A 21069-nucleotide genomic window follows, 5' to 3' on the forward strand; every position below is an offset into this window, starting at 1 on the left:
TTCAGGCAGAGCAGTTTGACAAGCAAATCACTTCTCAATCCATGTTTGTTGGTCGATCTAAGACTTCAGCACCAAGCAGTGATCACACCACCAACGGATCCAGTGGTGGGAAATCCAAATCCAAGAAGAAGAAACCTCCCCATTCATCCAATTACGGGTCCTTTGCAAGCCAACCTCGGGTATCCACTGATTCTCCCTTCGCATGGACCCTGAGCTTCAACCTGTGGATAGGGATGGTTCAGGCTTAGCCTATGTTGTGGCGTCCTCCAACGCTGAGCATCCTTGGCTTATGACCCTATGTACCACCTGTATCACAGGCCTTAACGGCTTCTACATCACCTTCGCCAGCATCCGCTTATGCACCAAATGCCTGTGAGCATTTTGCACTACTCCACGCTCTTCAGTCTGCTGGCATTCCCGCTACACCCATCAATAGCTCGTTTGAGTGGTTCATGGACACTGTAGCACATCACACTTGGCTTCAAACTCGAGTATTCTTCAATCCCTTCATCCATTTTCACACTCTCCTAGCATCATCTTTTGTAATGGTCATTCTCTCTCTGTCACTCATTTTGGCAATTTTGTTCCTCCCACCTCATCTAGGCCATTACATCTAAAAAATTTCTTGTTTTCCCCTCATTTGATCAATAATCCAGTGACGGTTGAATTTGACTCTTTTGGCTTCTCCATTAAGGGTATTCCAACACGGACAATGCTCCTCTGATGTAACAGCCCTGGTGAACTATATCCACTTTCATCATCTTCTCATGTTGGCCTCTCTACATCCGTTGCATCAACCGACCTGTGGCACCAGTGTCTCTCAATAAAGTGCTATGTTCCTTTAATTTTTCATGTAATAAATCATCTTTGCATACTTGTAATGCTTGCCAATTGGATAAGCATGTGCGGCTACCCTTTTCTTCTTCCGATTCCATTACTTACTATCATTTTCAGTTCCTTCATGTTGATGTATAGATGTCACTAGTTGTTAATAATTTTGGGTTTAAGTTCTACCTTGTGTTGCTTGATGAGTTTTCCCACTTCACATGGACCTTCCCACTGTGACATAAATATGATGTTTTGCCTGCTTTTAAACACTTTCATGCTTTTGTCTCCACATAATTTCAAGGTCCCATCTTCTCCCTCCAGACAGATAACGGTAGGGAGTTTAATAACCATGCCTTATGAGCTTTTCTCTCCTCTCATGGCATTGTGTTACGCATCTCGTGTCCTTACACATCACAGCAAAATGGGAAGGCCGAATGGATCTCATGCACCATCAGTGATAGTGTTTGGCTCTTGCTGTTCCACTCCTTTCTTCCTCCCTTATTTTGAGTTGAGGCTCTTGCCACAACCACTTATTTCTTAAACCAATGACCCTGCTCGGTCATACGCACAATCACACCTCACAAAATCCTTCTTGGTCGTCCTCCTTCTTATGATCACCTTTGGGTGTTCGGGTGTCCGTGTTATCCTAACATGGCTTCTGTGTCTACCTCAATAAACTATCACCACTCTCCTCTGCCTGTGTGTTTTTAGGATATTTGGCTAATCATCCAAGATATAGGTGTCATAATCCAATTACGCATCACATTATTACATCACGACATGTTCAGTTCTTTGAGCATTGCTTCCCATTTCAACCTTAAGCGCACCAGTCCCTCTTTGGACTCATGAGCATCTTGGGAACCTCATCCCCTTATGTTGTCACAACACGTCTCAGCCCCAGCCTTGCCACTAATAACTACTCCACACCCCGAGCGGTTGTCTGCTACTTCGCCACTGTCTAATGTCAGACAACAGATGACAACATTGAGTCCAGCTTCCTCGATTGAGCGTCGTACGACAACACCAGACACCACACATCGATCGGTGATGCGTGCCTCGCTATGCACTATCATCACTCCTAACTCTGAGTGTCCTTGGCCTGGTCCCTCAACATTGTGCCCCATCTGACAACAGCAGTCGAGCTCCTCCCCACGTGCCTCACCTGCCGTAATTCAGCCATCTCCACTCTAACCCGCCACCATACCTCCAGATAGCTCATCTTTACCATCCAAACTATAACATCCAACTGCCCTGACATCAACACATTCCATGATTACTCGTGAATGTGCCGGCATCCACAAATCCAATCCCAAATTTGTCAATCTTACCACTGCTGTTAAGACCATTTCTCTGCTCCATCTTTCGTTCGATTGGCACTTCGTGATCCCAATTGGTGCGCCACAATGCAATTGGAGTTTGATGCTCTTCAGGCTAACGACACTTGGAGATTGGTTCCACGACCCATTGGCTCCAACATTGTATCTGGCAAATGGGTGTTTCATCATAAGTTCAAACCAGATGGGTCTTTCAATCAATAAAAAGTGATGTGGGTTGTCCGAGGATTCTCCCAGCGTGTCGGAGTCGATTTCAGTGAAACATTTAGTACGGCGGTTAAACCCGCGACTATTCGGACTATCCTTGTCATCAACTTGATGTTTCCAACGCTTTTCTTGTTGGTCATCTTCAAGAGCGCGTCTATTGCCACCAATCCTATAGGCTTCATCGACTCCACCAACCTACATGCTTCATTGACTCCAGCAGGCCACATGACGTCTGTCTCTTATCGAAATTGCTCTACGGCCTTAAACAGGCGCCTCGAGCGTGGTACATCAGACTCATGGCATTTATCAAGTCTGTTGGCTTCCATCAAGCAAGATAAAACTCGTCACTTTTCATTATCCGGTAGGGTGCTAAGCGAACATTTCTTCTCATCTACGTCAACGACATGATTCTTATGGCTTCCTTGAGCACACTTCTACACCACATCATCGGCCTTCTGCAAGCAGAATTTGCTATCAAAGACCTAGGTTCACTTCATCATTTCCTTGGCATTCATGTGTCTCGGGCATCCAAGGGATTTTTCCTCTCTCAAACCCAATATGCTGAAGACCTTCTGCAACTGCAAGGCAATCTCCACTCCTATCGACACTAAGCCCAAACTCTCCAGTACAAGTGGATCACTAATCCAAGATGTGTCCTACTACCGCAGCATGACCAGAGCTTTGTGAAACTTGACGATGGCGTGACCTAACATAGCATATGTCGTGCATCAGGCTTGCCTGCACATGCATGAGCTGCATGATTGTCATATGGCTATTGTCGAGAGGCTTCTACAGTACATTCGTGGCATGATGTCCCTCGGTCTTCACATCTCTGGTGCTGCTCTGCTGGAAGTCACGACGTGCTCGGATGTCAATTGGGTCGGTTGCCCAGACACCTCGCATTCTATGTCATGCTATTGTATCTTCCTGGAGGATTCACTCGTCTCTTGGTCCTCAAAGCGACAAGCCACCATCTCTTAGTCTAGTGCCGAGGCCGAGTACCACACGGTAGCCAATGTCATTGCTGAGTGTATTTGGCTTCGTCAATTGCTCGGTGAACTTGATTGCCACATCGCCAAGGCCACTATCATTTACTGTGACAACGTTTCTTTGGTGTACATGTCAGCGAATCCGGTGCTATAGGTGCAGTCCAGATACTTCATGTTCCAACAGGACAACGACTTGTAGATAATGACCAAGGGAGTTCCTTCTTCGGCGTTTGTGGACTTCTGTTCCCGTCTATGCATCACTGACGGCAACGCATAGTGTTAGCGAGCTGTTGTCTCAGTCCAACGACACCCTATTCCTCTGGACATTTCCTTGCACTTCGCCTGGTCAGCTCCCTATGCTTTGCCTGGGCACAGCTCTTGACTGAGCTCTGTTAGTTTGAGTAAGTTAGAGGTAGCATAAGATCAGCACTAACGTGCACCTGTAAATCGTCTATATAATCTCCGATTATACTCAATACAATTCAGTGAGTTGAGCTCTAGACTCCTTCATATACTAACAAAATTATACTTTTATGAAAACATTTCTGAATACAAATCTTATGATGTATTTTTCATATAGCCAATCTTTCAAAAACATAGTGGTCAAACTTTCAAAAGTTTGAGTACAAGGTTTCTAAAAGGATGATTAAAAAAGAACAGATGTAGTATTACTATTATTTTTGTGTGAGAGATCTATACATTTTTATGTGTATGCTAATGATTAAAGTGTTATAATATTGACTATGCACATTCTAGGAAAACAAGTAGGAAAGAACAAAGGAACTATCGCTGGGTAAAAATGTCTAGCCGTTTCAGACACACACGGAGTTCCTGACGAAACAAAGCATGTACTGATGTACATACCACGTACATGTCTTTTGCCCATTTTTGACGCACGGTCACCGTAAGCTACCAAGACGAGGTGGGGACCATGCACACGCGCCGCGCAGTGCCCTCCAGCAATGGCGCAGGGATTTAGCGAGAAGAGACCCACACCTTGCCGAGACGCCATCGCCCAACGTCTGCATCAGACAGATCGCCAGAATCCAAGCCGGCGCCGAGCTCGTGCTGCTCCATCCTACGGCTACGTCACAGTTCTGGCCTGGACCATCACCTGCCCTGTAGGCTGTAGCCCTGCCCATCTTCTTGCAGCGGCGAGCACCGCCTCCAGACAAGGCAGACAGGAGCGGCAAGGCAAGCGGGAACAAGGGCGCGGCTGGCAGGCGGCAGCCTGGACACCCGGAAGGGATAAGCCGCAGCACAGGACAGGCATCGACTGGTCCCAATCATACACGCAGCCAGTTCTGCGTCCGGGCTCAAGCTGTGCAGAGGCAGAACTGGCCGCTCAATAGTGGATCCATGATCCATGTGGTCAGATGCAGGCATGCAGCATATAGTTTGTCCCGGTTTGGAATGCACTGTACCGCAAAGGTTGCAGCGCAATATCGTTCAGGAAGAAAGGGTTCCGGTGCAATATCAGTGGTATAACCACCGGGCAGTATAAACAGATGCAGCATGCATAAGATCTGACATTTTCAAACAAATTGTTTTACTCATCAAGTTCATAGAGAAAAGCCGCTGATGTGATCAGTTCGCAGCGAAGCAAGTGATAATCTATCTGACAACTGCTGCCTCCTACAGATTCGTGAGAACGTCTAGATCACAGGATCAGGTCACACTGCCATTCTACAAACAAGGCCATGGTCGCAATGAAAAGATGCTGATTCTGTTGGCCTGGGGGATCGCTTCGAACATCGATGACGTGAACTCAGCAACTTCAGACAAAACTTAGTCGTAGTCCGTCTTGAGTTTCTCCTTGACCTCTACCTCGAGCTCTCCCTTGGCTGGCTTGGTCAGGACCAACACGCAACAGGTAGGCCTCTTGCCCTCTTGGTGGTGCCAGCAGTCGCAAGATCCTGCCACATAAGGTAAATGAAATACATCATTAAACCTCAAGGTTGTACCATGTATCTAGATCAGAAATGGTTGCTGATCACAACTATAGCATTAACTGTTTAGTTTTCTCTTTGTTGTTTTCTTTTCGATGATTCCTACTGCAATACAGCAGTACAGCACACCTTCCAGCAATAAGAGTTTCACTATGAGGCGCACTGGAAAATTATTGATAAGTGAATTTCTTAAGTGGGCATTTCGCAGTGAATACTCATGTAATCTGGGCTTTGGGTATCAAGGAAAAGATGTATGCTCCACAAGGAAAGTAGAAGCTACTAGTCCTGAAAACCTTATCTAAAACAACGGAAACTTAACTTGGGAGTATTTTTCACTCAAGTAGTTCACAACCAGTAAAAAATCTAATATACACCAAAAGACTGCTAATACCAGCAGGGACAAATGCGAGATGCCAGCAGAGGTTGAATAAAAGACCTTAAAGTATAAGAAAACAATATGATGCACCTAAAAATCCATTCCAAACTAAGAAAAGATTTTATCTTCAGTATAAGGGAAAATTCGATGTTAGTGGCAGGAGCAAATGGATGCTCGTTCATTAGTAGTTGGTTTCAACAACAGAACCTCTCCAACCACTGTTGCTGAAACTATCTTCGATTTTTACCGCGTTAGGTATCCGTGAATTGGTCAATACAATAATTCATGAAAATCTTAATAAACTACCCAGCCATGGTCCGATGAAACCATTAGATATCTGATGCCATTATTTGGTTCATGATCCCACAAAATATGATCAGCATTAAGGGGAAGAAAATCGTCAAGAAAATAGGGGGGGGGGGGGAGGAATCAGTAGGCCGACAAGGCCATCTGAGGCATGCACTTTCTTAATTAGCTCCAAACACAACCAAACCAATCAAGATATGTGAGTGGACAACTAGGTGGGTGCTCCCTAATTCCTACATGTTACTGGAACAAATTTTTCCAGATTCATTCAATACTATTGCGAAGTAGAAGGGAAGGGAGAGAGTGAAGAACACAATGAGTAGAGGAAATGTGTCGTTTTGAAGCTCAGTTTATTTATGGGATCATCATGTAAAACACAAACTGATATGTACATATATGTTATTCCCCATCACCCCCTCAACAATATACTTGTGAAAGACCAATCAAACAATTAAACCACTTCTTTTCTAATTTCATATCACTTGTTGTACTTGGTTTGAGGATATTTATAATTATACAACACTGTGATTGTCACTTCCTACTTCCTAGCAGAGTGCGTCATAACACGATATTTTTTTTCCCTTCTGAAGAAATTAGAAGGAACTGAAGCTGAGCATTGCAGGCATAGTGCATCATACCTCTTTTGGAGGAACATATACATAAGGAATATTGGCTTATTCGCAAAGTATCAGAACATGAGTTATTACATCGATGGGAGAAATGTTGCCTGCAATCACACACAATCTACACAGAGCAAAGCAAAACGCAAGTTAATAAAAATCGTGAAAAATCAAGGACGCGATATTATTCAGAAAACCAGCAAATACAGTTGCACCCAGGATGAGACCTGAGTGGAGGCACCGCACATATAAGTAAGCAAAGTTATGCAGTTGAATGTGCAAATAAGGCTGCGCAAAACACAGCAGTAATGTGCTTACAACATTAACACATTTATTAAAATAGAATGGTATACTTCTGTTTCTTGGAAGAGGGAGGTTGACAGAACTACAATGAAGCTTGGCATGTGAAATTGAAGGGACAAGAACTAGTAAATCCAAAATTAAGCCAGAGAATACAGGTACCACACTAATCAGGCAAATTACTTGTTGAACTTCCCAAATGAGAAACAGCTTCCTACTGAACTATACTTGAAAATAAGTGCCTTGGAAGCTGGGGAGAATTTGCCAATTTGACAACATATCTTACAATGGACATCAAATAATTTAGACTAAATTTTTAATATAACAGTATATTCATAGAAAAACTATAAATCTCATGGACCCCGTGTGTGGCTCGGCTGATGCAGCGCCTTTGCAGGATTCCAGCACAAGCAAGTCGGGGCCCTGATTTTGGGCTGGACTCTGGAGGGGAACTAATGGTTGGAATCAGTTTAATACCATTCCAGACAAAAATTGAGTATGGACCAGGGGCCTTTCACAAGGCCCTATGAGTCCTCCCTGTCAGTAAGATGCCTCCAGAGTCGTACTCAAAAGATCCTTACTCCACCTAAATCTATCCATTAACACAATTTTTTCTAAGTTTCTCACAGCAAAGACAGATTCTGTCACTTTATGTTCGCGTCGATGCGTCTTCCAACTGTCGGATTCTCTTAAGTCTTAATAGTAGGAAACTAGGAAGGATCGCTAGACCAACAAATACATGTTCACTAGTGTCAGCTGACTTGGGTAGGAGTCAGCACAAGCCCACTCGAAACTGAGATGTGGGTCTAATGCAAAGCAACTTCGCATGATAGGTCATATTACTCGATTCTCTTCTTGGCTTTCTCCTTCTCCTTATCTAACAACAACTATAACCTTTGTCCTAAACAAATTAAGTAAACTAGAGATGAAACTCTTAAGATTTAACTAAAAAAATTGATTAGAAAACACTAATAATAATAAAGTTACTAGTAATAATAAAAATAATAAAAGTAATAAGGGAACAATGAAGCTTATAGATAAGTTATGGTTCTATCACGTGGACTGCTAACTTTCATACGCTTCAATCCATAGATAGTTCTTTGAGGGATATGCTATTCCTTTAGGTCTCTCTTTACAGACTTCTCTTATGTAAAGTTTGGTCGACTCCTACCTTTCTTCATATTACCAGCGCGTCTTAGTATCTCGCTATGCACAGGTGACTCTGGAGGTATCCATTGGATATGTCCAAACCATCTCAACCAATGTTGGATAAATTTATCTTCAATTGGTGCTACCCCTACCATATCACATATATCATCATTTCTGAACCCATCCTTTCTTGTATGTCCACAAATCCATCGTAACATAGACAACTCTGCTACACTTAACTGTTGGACATGTCACCTTTTAGTTGACCAACATTCGGTGCCATACAACATCATCAGCCGAATCGTCATCCTATAAAACTTACATTTCAGCTTTTATTCTCTAACCAACAAACTAAATGTGAATAACCCGTCCTCCTCTCTTTGAAACAAGGGGCCACCCTCTTATCACAGAGGATGCCAAAAGCTTGATTTTATTTCATCCATCTGGCTTTGATTATATGACTAATATCTTCATTGATATCACCGTCCCTTTGTAGCATTCTAAACCCTAAACCCTAAGGTTTGGAATGCATTGTACCGCAAAAGTTGCAGCGCAAGGGTTCCGGTGCAATATCAGTGGTATAACCACCGGGCAATATAAACAGATGCAGCATGCTTAAGATCTGACATTTTCAAACAAAGTGTTTTACTCATCAAGTTCATAGAGAAAAACCGCTTATGTGATCAGTTCGCAGCGAAGCAAGTGATAATCTAGCTGAGCAACTGCTGCCTCCTACAGATTCGTGAGAACGTCTAGGTCACGGGATCAGGTCACACTGCCATTCTACAAACAAGGCCATGATCGCAATGAAAAGATGCTGATTCTGTTGGCCTGGGGGATCGCTTAGAACATCGATGACGTGACCTCAGCAACTTCAGACAAAACTTGGTCGTAGTCCGTCTTGAGTTTCTCCTTGACCTCTACCTCGAGCTCTCCCTTGGCTAGCTAGGTCAGGACCAACACGCAACAGGTTAGATCCTGCCACATAAGGTAAATGAAATACATCATTAAACCTCAAGGTTGTTCCATGTATCTAGATCAGAATTGGTTGCTGATCACAGCAATAGCATTAACTGTTAATATTGATGCTTTGAGTTTTGAGTTGGTAATTGTCCACCTGATATGTAGGTGGAGAACAATCAACTTTAATTGAGCCCGTCATCTCCCCTATCATAGTAGATGTTTGGGCTCGACACATTGCTGACCCATTCATGAGTATCGATGCTGTAGAAGTGCTAGAGGTACGCTTTTTTCAGAACTGGATAGTCCTACTCCCATCCATTTTTTCTTTTTAACTAATTATTCACATATGTAAGTACAATATTCATGTAGACGATGGTCTAGAACATCTAGATGATGACCAGTCGTTAGTCATAGCCTCGGTGTCCGATCTAGGGCTTAGACGCAACTCTAGTAGCTAGACCGTCTAGACGGTCGACTAGTCGGTGAATCTAGAGATAAAAATCTAACATTTACTGCCTGCCTGCCTGCAGGTACATCTGAGTGCACCAAATGTTGATCAGTTCATCAATCTTTTGCTTTCTATTCCTGCCCAGGGGTATGACAATTCACTTGTTTATATTATGTCAGAATGGTCACAGCTACAAGGTTGAGTGTTCACATGACAGTATCATATAGTGAATACTGAATTGAGTGTATCTTCTATTCTGTTTCCCTGAATAATAGGTTTCATGCTAAATATCTTTTATAGGTGAAATTCAGGGAGCCTACCAGATAAAAGTAACAACAACTGCATTAGCTCTTCTCTTATCAACTCGTCATCCTGGGCTATCAAAGGTTGAACTTCAAGGGCATCTTATTAAGGTACTATTGCTAAGAATTGGTGTTCAACAGTAAATACCTTGCCTGATAAAAGTTTCATTGGAGTCTGATCCAGAAACATGCAGACTAATGCAGGTATAACCACACGATCAAAAGCACAGGTGGCTCCTGATCAATGGACCAAAATATCACTCCCTAGTCCCTACTAAGGTAATAATTGCTTATTCACATTTCCACTCCCATCAAAATTTCATATCCAGGAAGGAAGCACTAGCGTTACTTGCCAGATTTGCCAAACTTCGCCATACTTTGAGTTTAGGAAGTTTGACCAACTTAGGCGGTTGTTTGGTTTGTAGCCACACCTGCGACAAGATTTCTTTTATGAGAAAATATATTTTTGTCTCTCAACTATCTCGATGTTTTAATTTTCGTCCCTCAACTTCAATACTAAAAATCTTTCATCCCCGTCTTATAAAATCATTCATAACTCATCCCTCAGCTTGTTTTAGAGCGGTTTTGCACACATGGTTTATATGACTGGGATCCATGTGGACAGGAATGCTGACTCAGCAGCTCCCTTGTCCCTCCCCTCCTACCCTCTTTCTCTCTCTCATTTTCCCCTAATCTCTCGCCGCTCCACCGAATCTCCTCCGGCACCTCGCTCCGCCACTGCCGCTCCTGGAAGCTTACCCATGTCCGGTGGGTGACCTCTGCGGTGGTGCCTCCCTAGTTTGGGCTGCATCGGCAACGACGACGGTAGTCCCGGTGACTCCGTAGGGAATGTGCTCTCCTCGCCGCCCTTGTCAACGTACCTCACTGGCGAGAGCCCCTACTTGCACTGTGGGGACGAGCACCGATCGGGCCTGCTTGAAGATGGCGTCGGAGCTCAAGGGCTCTCCTTGACCTTCTGGTGCATCGACACCGCCGTGGGGAACGTAAACGTGGTGAACTCCTCGCTTTCTTTGACAAGCTGGCCAGCTGCCTGTGTAGCCGCTCGGTGGCAGAGCTTAGATAGCGGCGCAGCATGGCCACGTAGCCCTCAATACGTCTGTTAGCTACAAGTGTCGCTACTTTGGTAATTTTGTTATATTTACAACTTTATTATATTTACCCCCAGTTGTGCAACAGGATGACGACGCAGTTATGATGATGATCTGACAAAAACTGACCCTTTAAATGAGGTTTGTTTTCACTGCAAATTTCCGTAATTTAAGTAAAATGATGTCGAAGTTAAATAATTCCCTCTCCCTTTCAGGTAAAGCTGTCAGACTTTCTGACAAACATCTTTGTCAACCTGTGGGAGAGTGATCGGCCACTATTTGAGTATCTTTGCCAGGTAAAATGTCATTAACTGACTCCTTTGCATTGTCAACCGAAATCAGATGAAATGAAATGTTTCCTGGGTGGAATGTATCAATCGGTGTTAACATTCTAACATGATGAATTGTTTGCAGGGCCTATCAGATTCGCAGAGGTCAGCTGTTGAAAATATTTTGAGGAAGTAAAGAGTTTTACATGATTGATCAATATTTCTTCACATTAGAGGGAGCAAGCCTTGTAGGCATTGCTGTGATTTTGATGCGTATTATAGTTTTGTACTTTTATTGGACTAAGATGCGGTCAAGCCCTGAAGCAGGTGGTGAGGTTTTGTTAGTGTATGTCTCTTTTATCTCCGTTGTACTTTAATATGTAACTAGCCATCTCTGCATTTGTTGCTGGATGGCTGGATGAGGTGCTGTTTGTATCCATGATTCGTTTCTCTGAAGGAAAGCAAAAAATCTTGGAAGAGTTCACTCCCGCAAATGCTAACTCCATTGTAGTTCACAGGAGAAGCTTTGTGCTTTTGTAATTAGTTAGTTATACGAATTTGTTTAGCTGTGGTTGTTAGTGGCTACTGGCTAGACGAAAGGTTTCTTGATTACAACTTTGTTGGTTTGATCCCTTGTCGTAAATTAAACTGCAATCCCTTCTTGAGACTGAATTCTCGAACTAGGCGAAGCCTCGGGTTCTTTATGAGGCTTTTTTTTTTGTTTTATTAGCATTGATCCGACGTCACACAGAAAAAAAGAATGCAGCGATCCATTCGATGTATACTACTCCGTAGAAGCCAAATAGATCGCTTGTGGTAGCTGGTGTGAACGAAATAACTAATGCTCTGAACATCAGTACAAGTAGATCGACAACAAAAATGGATAGACAATACAATCATTTCCCGGCATAAAAAGCTCACAGCAAAACCATTCAGCAAACATCATAAATATATCACAGCAGTTCCAGTCTCAACTGAAACTCATAACAGGTACTATTTGTCAGTGATGATTATTGAAACCTCATAACAGCAGTCGCACTCACGCAGAGCTGTCTGCTGGTTTTGATTCCTCATCCTTCGTCTTGGATGGCGTCGTCATGCCTTCACTCCCCATCTCAGCCTTGAGGTCATTGATGCTCTGCTCCAATTCATCGATTCTCATACCCATTTCATCTAGTGAGCATTAGTTAAGGGTAGTTACAACAAAAGTAGGCCGGCCTATATGTAGACCATAACCCATTGGCAAAATCAGAAAGACGAACCTTTCATAGACAAATCATGTAAATGATGATAACTGAAAATGACCCCTTTGTTCATAGTACAACCAAAATATTGAAAAAATTGAAATGTCCCCGGCATCAAGCTAAATATACTCTTCAATCCTTCAAGGTGAACCAAGGTATTCAAGATGGTGGTGAAATGGTTATAGCTAGTGCTGGCCAACTGGGCCATGCCTACTGGCCGGCACGAGACCTGCTACTGTAGGCCCGACCCAGGCCTAGCCTGGCCTAAGGGAATGGCGGGCTAGGCTGGCACGGCACGCCTAGCTGGGCCGTGCCTGGGCCAACACCTCAGCATGGCAAGACCTGGCCGCGCCGCCACCACACCCTGTCGGCTGGCATGGCATGGTGGCTCACCGACCATGCTGTGGGCCACACCTTCAACACTCGGGTTGGCACGGCACAGCATGTCAACTTAACCAGGCTTAACGAGCTGTGCCTATCCGGGCCCATTTGGACAAATCTGGTTATAGCTCTATAGTGAACAATTCAGCAATAATACACTACTGTTACCACTGGCACTTGGGATAAAAACTCTTAAGTCCCCACTTAGAATTTCTTTAAGATTTCCAAAAATGCCTAAATTAGGAATGGCAGTTTGGCGCTAATACCGTTTGCCCTATGATTTATGGGCACATCAGCATTCTAGTAAAAGCTATACTATTGATAGTTTTAATTTCTCAGAAGCTAAAATAGTAGGGACTCCGTGTAAAAAAGTTGAACATACAAAAGGAACTAAACTGCTAAAGAGAACTGATTAGAAGGATATTCTTTGTAATGATATTCTCCGACATAGCTTGGAACCTGGTTTGCTGCAAGGAATTCAGATTCGGTGAAAGAAAACTAAGTGTACATACACACATGACAGGTACAAAATAAAACTAGGAACTCACCATCTGCATTAGAAGATTTTGCACCTGGAAACAGTGGGCAAAAACAAACGGTTAGTGAGAACACACTAGCAGAGACAGCGAAAGAAAAGATGTAAAGAGCGACACAATAGCTAAAAGTACTTACAAAAGCCGTCATATCAGCAGTGCTTTGCGCCGAGCCATCGGAATCTTGCTCAGCCTGCGATCAACAAGGGCTGAAATGAACAAACTTGGAAATTCTAACCACAATGCTGAGTAGAAACTGAGTACAAATATATCATATGCATCACAATAAACCAAATATAGGAGTCCTATCTAATAATGATAGTGTGTTCCCATGTACTAATATTTATACACCCAAGACTGCCCTGTACTCTCTAGAGACAAAATTCCATACGATATGCCACGGTATTACGGTAAAGTGTCGGAACTACGGCAATAGCACTCAAAACCACGAATTTGTCGACCACACGGGATCTTGTTTTCTTGGACAATGGGATTTCCCTTCCGTTCTCCACATTCCCTACCTATTACCCGATTGCAGACGTGAAATTGCCAAACTACCCTCGCGAGCGGGAGCACGAACCCCAGAATCGACCACCCCGCCGCCGGCTCGCCGGATACCCGCCGCCTGTATCCTACTCGTTGGCCCGTCGCCCGAAGCCCGGCTTGCCTAAGAACCCTACCCTTGGGAACAAGGCGATTCCTCGAACTCAGAGTTCTGAGTGAGGACGGGGGGTGAGAGGATGGTAACTGACCTTGATGGGCATGCCGGAGTTGGGACTCGCCATTGCCGCCGGCGACTGGGAGGCGGCCTGGATTAAGCTGCAGATCCGCTCGGCGTCAGTGATTTCGGGATTCTTCTTTGGGCGTGGATTTGGGGATTCTGAGGTTCGGAAATGTCACGTACTCCTTCCTGTAGCGCAGGATGGTGGGCTGGGCCATGGGCTCTGATTGCTACTGGGCCGGAAATCACAGCTGGGTTTTATGAAGGGCCCCACCGTTTGGAGGACCTCGTCTCCAAAGGGTGGCCCGCCACATGTCACCGTCCCTAATCTTACTCCTCCCCTTTACTGTGCCTCTTCCTACTCCTGACGTCGCTCCAACGTGGACCAATGAAGATAGGAAAGTCTCCGACACCATGATGAAACGTCGTCGTGCCAAATTTGCATTCTCTGGAGCTTTGATTTGAGTATTTACTTATTGCATCTTTAATAGCGTAATTTTACCTTTTTTATAATTATCATGTGTATTTGATAGAATTGTAGAATGCAAAACTTCGTTGGGTTAGGGAAGACCCACTAGAAAAGCCCCAGAGCACATTTAAATTGAATCGATTAGGTTGAAGTATTTGTTTTAGTCGGAATAACTTTTAGAATTCTAATTTGCCAACCGTCTAGGAATTAGGCCTTTGTTTTTAATGAAGAAAAAATATTTTATGCATAGAAAATCATTATGGATAATCCCAAATAGAGCTTTCTCAACGAAGATTAAAATTTTACACACTTCCCAGAAAATCATGGAGATAATTTGGGAAGCAAGAAATCCTAATAAAATATCAGCCAATGCTGTAAAAGTTTTGAATAAATATTTTAATAATTAAAGAAAATATAAAAGGTTTAAGAATTTTTTTAGAAAAGTAAAAAATGCAAATTATGAAAAGTTTAAAAAATAGTGAATTTTGGTCCTTACAAGTGGCTTTCAGTACAGCTCCACCGACTAGAGCTACTGTTGTACTATGCTGCTAGGCACTTTTATGCTCCTCCGTGTCTACATCATCCCGTCGTCCATCCACCGGATCCAAATCCTCTGCATTAAGTCAGGTTTAAGACCGAGAAATACTGTTTACATAGTGAAATGTGTCTTGTGCTATAGATTCTACATTAGTTAGTCTTTTTTTACTGTGGCTACAATAGATCACCATACTGTGCAAGAACTTTTGTACTGTGGCACTTTTACTTTAGCAGTCAATCCGAAGCGTTCACTACGGATCGGACGGCTGAGATTTTTCATCACTATAGATCACTGTAGATCCTCTGCAGTGACTCCTTCACTGCAGAGGATCCAGATCGCCACCTTATCCATCTACATATCACTTACTTGTTAGGAATTGACACTAAGTTCGAGTTCCTCATATATTTAATTTCTTCCCTCCATCGAGCAATTGGTCTATTGGTTCCTGACCATTTAAACGGCATTGGAGTCTCTCTCTATCTCCATTCACTATGTAAAAAACAGACAAAAGAAATACAAAATTAGTTATGGGTCGTAATATAATCCGTCACTTAGGTTAAAAATAACGTGTCATCCTAGGTCAGTCATAAGTGACAAGTTAAATTATGACCCATCACTTATGACTCGTTATCAGTGACATGTCATCTTAGGTCATTCATAAGTGATGGATCAAGTTGTGACCCGTCACTAATGACTAACTTATTAGTGACGATAGGGATGACGAATGCAGAACTAGTCACTTATGACTGGTCATCAATGACGCGTTAGAGGTGACAAGTGTAGGACCTATCACTCATATCAATTATAATACGTCACTTTTGAGTTTTTTTAATGTAGTGATTTTTGCAGATTGGTTCTCTTTTTTGTAACTCTTTTATTTCCTGATTCATTGCTCCACATGCAACTCATTTCCTTCCTATTTGGCACTACTGGATTCCTTTTGTACCTATGGTGCATTTCATCTTGTTATAATTCTGGCTCAGGCTCACCTATTATGTTTTCAACACTGCATCTTAATCTGACAGGTGTGTACCTACTGCTACAGTGCAATTTGTATATTAATGTCATGCTTTTTAAGGCGTGGGGGGCGAGCTGGGACTCTGGCTGTGCATACGGTGTGTATGGCGTCACCTAGGCATGATAAGAAGTTGATTTCATGCCCTGTGGCTTGAGGCGGACGCCGTATCACAAAGTGTGTGTGTGTGTGTGTTGGGGGATGGTGAGGCGGGAAATCGAGGGCACGCACGCACGCGTAGCGAAACCACGTGCATACATCTGCTCCTGTGTCGCAGGGCTGCAGCTCGCACTTCGTAGAGAGAGGGGGGAGGGTAGGAGAGAGAGGAGGGAGGGGAAGAAGAAATGGTGATGATAAAGATTTATAATTAATATTACTTTTTTAAATATTGTATATTAAAAAGATATATGAGGATTGTTTGTATCTTGTTCTGTACTAGACTAGACGTAAATATTATAGAGTAAGGCACACAGTCAACATACTTGAAAGCTAATTATCCCGGATATAAAAGATATCCTCTATTTAAGAAGTATTCCTAAATATTTGGAAGTATAACAATCTAAGTAGGATACGTCCGGAGGAATTCAAATAGAATACGCTCTAGGTTCTCCTGACTATATAAGACGGGGAGAGGGGTACTCAAAAGCAGAAGCCAATAGAAGTGAAACAATGCAAAGCAAAGCAATCAAGCCTTAGCAACTCACGCCTTTAGATCCCCGAAGTCACGAACCCATCATCAAGTCTAGTTGATAGAAGACCAACACCTATTGAAGATCCACAATAGGAAAAATCCCCTACCCGACTAGATCTTCAGTATTAGATACATAAAAATTCTCCTAATTTTTCGGAATAGATCTATCCACATATATCATTGTACTTCACGATCCTAAGAATAATCAAGGCAAGATAGGACGTAGGACTATTATTCAACTTGGAGGTCTGAACGTGTATAACTCTGTATCTCTTTGCAAAACTCTTTGATGACTACGCGTGGGTATCCCTATTTTCATTTACATATTAACGATAATCAAGTAAAAATCCTCGGCAACGGGCGCCGTTCGAAGGGATACAAGTGGATCAGCCGACATCAAAAGTTGTCGCTCTTCCTAGCATGGCAGATTCCTATTTCGAGTCCTTTAGCAAATTAGTTGGTCCCGACATCTATATTAGGTTGGATGAGTTACTGAAGTTTAGCCGATCTCTAGAGGCAATCTATGGTTGGTCAACCTCCGAGTCCATCGACCAAGGCGGTCTCCTAAGCAATCGCGTAGTGGGGTTGGATTACTCGACCTCCGTGCTGTTCTCGGCTACTGGTGGTGTAAGATACCGAATAATCCAGAGCTCGAATGAGGAATTCCAAAGGAGAGCCCTGCTTTACCGAGTTCATCGACTTGTGATGCTTGATATACTCATGTAAATTTATTACTAACTATTAGGTATAGTAGCTTAGCACATGGCTAGAGAGGTTTCAAGCATGATGGCCTCATGACTAGGGAGGTTTCAAGCATGATGGCCAGAGGATAGGAAGCATGGCAATGAAGATCACCATATGAAAAGACCATAATATATTACAATTAATTTGATTATTTGTGATGCTTTTTCATGCTCGTGTTATACTATTTATTCATATCTTTATATGTGGTTGATATGATTATCATTTTAGAATAGTTCATATCAGAAAAATTAAGAGTAATTGATGCCCTTCCCATAGCTACACTTATTATTTTGATCGTTGTGTGGTAAGTCTATCAAAGTAGGGTGTGCTCAACTACCTTGATTAATGGGGTGGATGTCAAACATCCACACACACATAGTGTTGGTTTACTTAACAAAGCTATCAAAATTATTTTGGGCTTTAGGGTATAGTATTAGGCACCGGGGCATTAGACGCTACCCAACAAATAAGAGTCACATATAAATGTGATTAGCAAATTATTGCTTACCTACGTCACTAGGTTTCTAGAAATGATGCCAAAGCTCACTAAGACTCAGATGAATATGGATCTTGAGCCGCTATATGTTGTTAGAGGAAAAACAGTTACAAAATATATAGTGTGAGTGCCTTTTATTAAATATTTTAGTAAGAGATTCACATAAACATGGTGCTGAACTTTGCATATTTATTTCCTATTGTAGATCATGGCACCCACCACTAATTTCTGTTTTAACTTGTGATCGATTTTTGAGAAAAAAAAGCTTAGTGGAATGAACTTTATTGATTTGTATCGTAATATAAGAATTGTTCTCAAGCAAGAGAAAAATGAGTATGTTCTAGAGATTCTGTATCCTGATGATCTACCTGTTAATGCCCCCTCTGCTGATTGTAGAGCTTATGAGAAGCACTATAATAACTTGCTTGATGTTAGTTGTTTCATATTTGCCACTATGATCTCTGAGCTCCATAAGCAATATAAGAATATGAATGCTCACGATATGATTGTAGGACTTTGTGACAAGATGATTGGTTATATTGAGATTATAAAATTTTTTGGTTTTCCCCTTAGCCTAGAGTTGACTGCGGATGTGATTCTTCAGTCACTCCCTATGAGCTTTGAGCTAGCTATTTATTATAAATTTTTATATGAATAGCATAGAGAAAAGTATTGTTGAATTGCATGGGATGCTTAAAACAGCAGAGGAGAGGATTAAAAAGAGTGATAATCATATGATAATGGTTTAGAAGGATAGTAATAAGAGAAGCGGTAAGGCCAACACTAAGGCTTTAGATGATATCTCAAGCTTAAAATCTAAACCTGTTGGAAAGTCCAAGGTTGATCCTGCTTCAGATGATACATGCTACCACTGCCATAAGACTGTTTATTGGCGGAGAAACTGCAAACTGTACTTGGAACAACTCAAGAAAAAGAAGGGAAGTGAGATTTCCACTTCTTGTCCTGATGATTCATGGGTATTTGATATCAGAGTGGTAATTTGTACTTGCAAATTCAGGGACTAAAGATGACTAGAAGTTTTGCAAGAGACGATTTGGATATTCGTGTTGGCAATGGAGCAAATGTTGTTACTGTGACTGTTGGCACTTATCCTTTGTCATTGCCCTTTGTCATTGCCCTTAGAATTAGTTTTAAAATTAAATAATTGTTATTATATTTCAGCCTTAGGTAAAAATGAAAGTTGACAGTGGTTTTGAAGTCACAATAAAGAACTAGTGCTATTTAATTTATTTAAATGATATGCTCTATAGTCATTGTCAATTAGTGAATACAATATACATTCTATATCTTGAGAATGAGCTAATCTATAATATTAATATTAAGAGACTTCGGCCTAATGATTTGAATCCTATTTTTATTTAGTATTTTCGCTTGGTTCCCATAAATAAAAAGTGCACGATTCCCGACAAGAGAAGGGCCTTGGAGCAGCCTCTGCTGCATGCAGCCGTGGCTATCTGATGCAGAGCCTTGAGAGACACTTTGGAACAAGGACTCTGAGCCCCATACGAGATGCCGGAATTTCCGTAGAATTCTTGGAAAATTTCTGCATTTTCTCATGTATGGTCTGATTCTGAGAGCTCTGTTTTGCTTCCAACATGATTACACAGTTACAGATTGACAACTGACTTGCCGGGAAGGCATTCTCATTCTGTAGTTGCAGTGACATTATCATTCTGCTTCAGATTTTTCTAAGCGCCACCGCCGTTGTAGTACCTGCTGCCGGCGTTGCTGCGCAAGGCGCAGCACCCGAGCGTATAGAGGAGGACGAGGACCGCGAGGAGGGCGACGTTCACGACCCATACCGCCTTCCACTTCTTCTTGACCGTTGCCAGCATGCCGGCCTTGCACGCGTCGCACTCGAAGCACAGCACCTGCTGGTCGTTGCTCCAAGCGCGGCAGTCGCCGCCGACTCCAGCCACCTCCGGTGACATCCCGGACCTCGGGGTCTCCCAGAACGTGGCGTTCACGTACCGGAACCCGCACCGCGTCGGTGGCTTGCAACATCCAGACTGCACATTGCATGCAAAAAACACGTATAAACACCTGCACATCCGTGATCGTTTCGGGTGTAACGTGTGAGCCAATTGATCGATCGCAGATTCACAAGTGTACCTGGACGGGCGAGAGGTGTTGCCGGTAGAAATCCATCGCGCCTTGCCCAACGGCGCCGTCCAGCTGGCCGCAAACGCGCGCCTCCGCGAGGCAGCTCTCGACGCGCCGCCACGTTTCCGGCTCGGCGATCCGCGCCTGCAGCCAGCCGGAGTAGTCCCCGAGGCGGTATTCCCTGTACCCGCGCCCGGACACGGCGCTGCCCGCGCCCCGGTTGGTGACCTCGAACGCGAACACAGTGAATGCGAACACGGCGACGACGAGCAGGAACACGGCGACCACGTACGCCCAGAGGAACGGGGCCGCGGCGGGGCGCCGGCCGCAGGCGCCCGCGAGGCCGACGAGGGAGAGCAGCAGTAGCGCGCAGCCAAGCGCGATCACGGGGACCTGCAGGGCGCGCTCGCACTCGGTGGCGGCGCGCATGCGGAAGTAGACCCCCGCGCACAGCATCGGCAGGGACAGGAGGAGTGTCACCAGGTTCAGGGCGCCTAGGAGACCGTGGCTCAGCCTCGCCATTGATCACAATTCACAACTGTCTGCAGACCGGCTGCTACAATCTTGGAACCGACACACCTAGGTGGTGCAACCACATACGTCGTTGCATGTGTAGTAGAGATATGATCGATTGGTCTCGCTAGCTACGTGGAGACGCAGATGCTTCTGTCTTTGCAAGATATTGCGATTCAGTTTCTCCTGTTCCTGATGTATTTTTGGTTGTTTTGGATCGGAGCAAGAAATGGGTAAAAGTTAGTAACAGCGCTGAAAAGGTCAAGGATTTTGGGATTCGGTTCTCTGTGTGCAGAAAAGAGTGAACTTTTGACGGTTGTTTGGTCGATCTCCGGGTGTTTTGGGGTTGAGGAGGTCAAGTACTCGAGGCAGACAGGGAACAGGTGTGCAAGAGGAGGCTGGCCTTAAACTGTGGGTTTTTTTTTGCTCTTGTTCCTCTTGCTGTTGTTCT

General features: G+C 43.5%; 2 protein-coding genes across 2 annotated transcripts; both read right to left on the reverse strand.

The window, feature by feature from the left end:
• Positions 1–12012: 12012 nt before the first annotated feature.
• Positions 12013–14217, reverse strand: LOC133930459 (heat shock factor-binding protein-like). Its single transcript, XM_062377113.1, has 5 exons — positions 14060–14217; positions 13447–13500; positions 13323–13346; positions 13199–13241; positions 12013–12325 (listed from the first exon to the last, which is right to left on the reverse strand). The coding sequence occupies exons 1-5, from the start codon at positions 14090–14092 to the stop codon at positions 12189–12191; spliced, it is 291 nt and encodes a 96-aa protein (XP_062233097.1). The 5' UTR covers positions 14093–14217; the 3' UTR covers positions 12013–12188.
• Positions 14218–19690: 5473 nt separating this feature from the next.
• On the reverse strand, positions 19691–20627 carry LOC133930185 (tetraspanin-8-like). The gene is made up of 2 exons (XM_062376861.1): positions 20115–20627; positions 19691–20011 (listed from the first exon to the last, which is right to left on the reverse strand). The coding sequence occupies exons 1-2, from the start codon at positions 20625–20627 to the stop codon at positions 19691–19693; spliced, it is 834 nt and encodes a 277-aa protein (XP_062232845.1).
• Positions 20628–21069: the final 442 nt, after the last annotated feature.

The sequence above is a fragment of the Phragmites australis genome, chromosome 10, assembly GCF_958298935.1.
Source record: "Phragmites australis chromosome 10, lpPhrAust1.1, whole genome shotgun sequence".
Lineage (NCBI taxonomy): Eukaryota > Viridiplantae > Streptophyta > Magnoliopsida > Poales > Poaceae > Phragmites > Phragmites australis.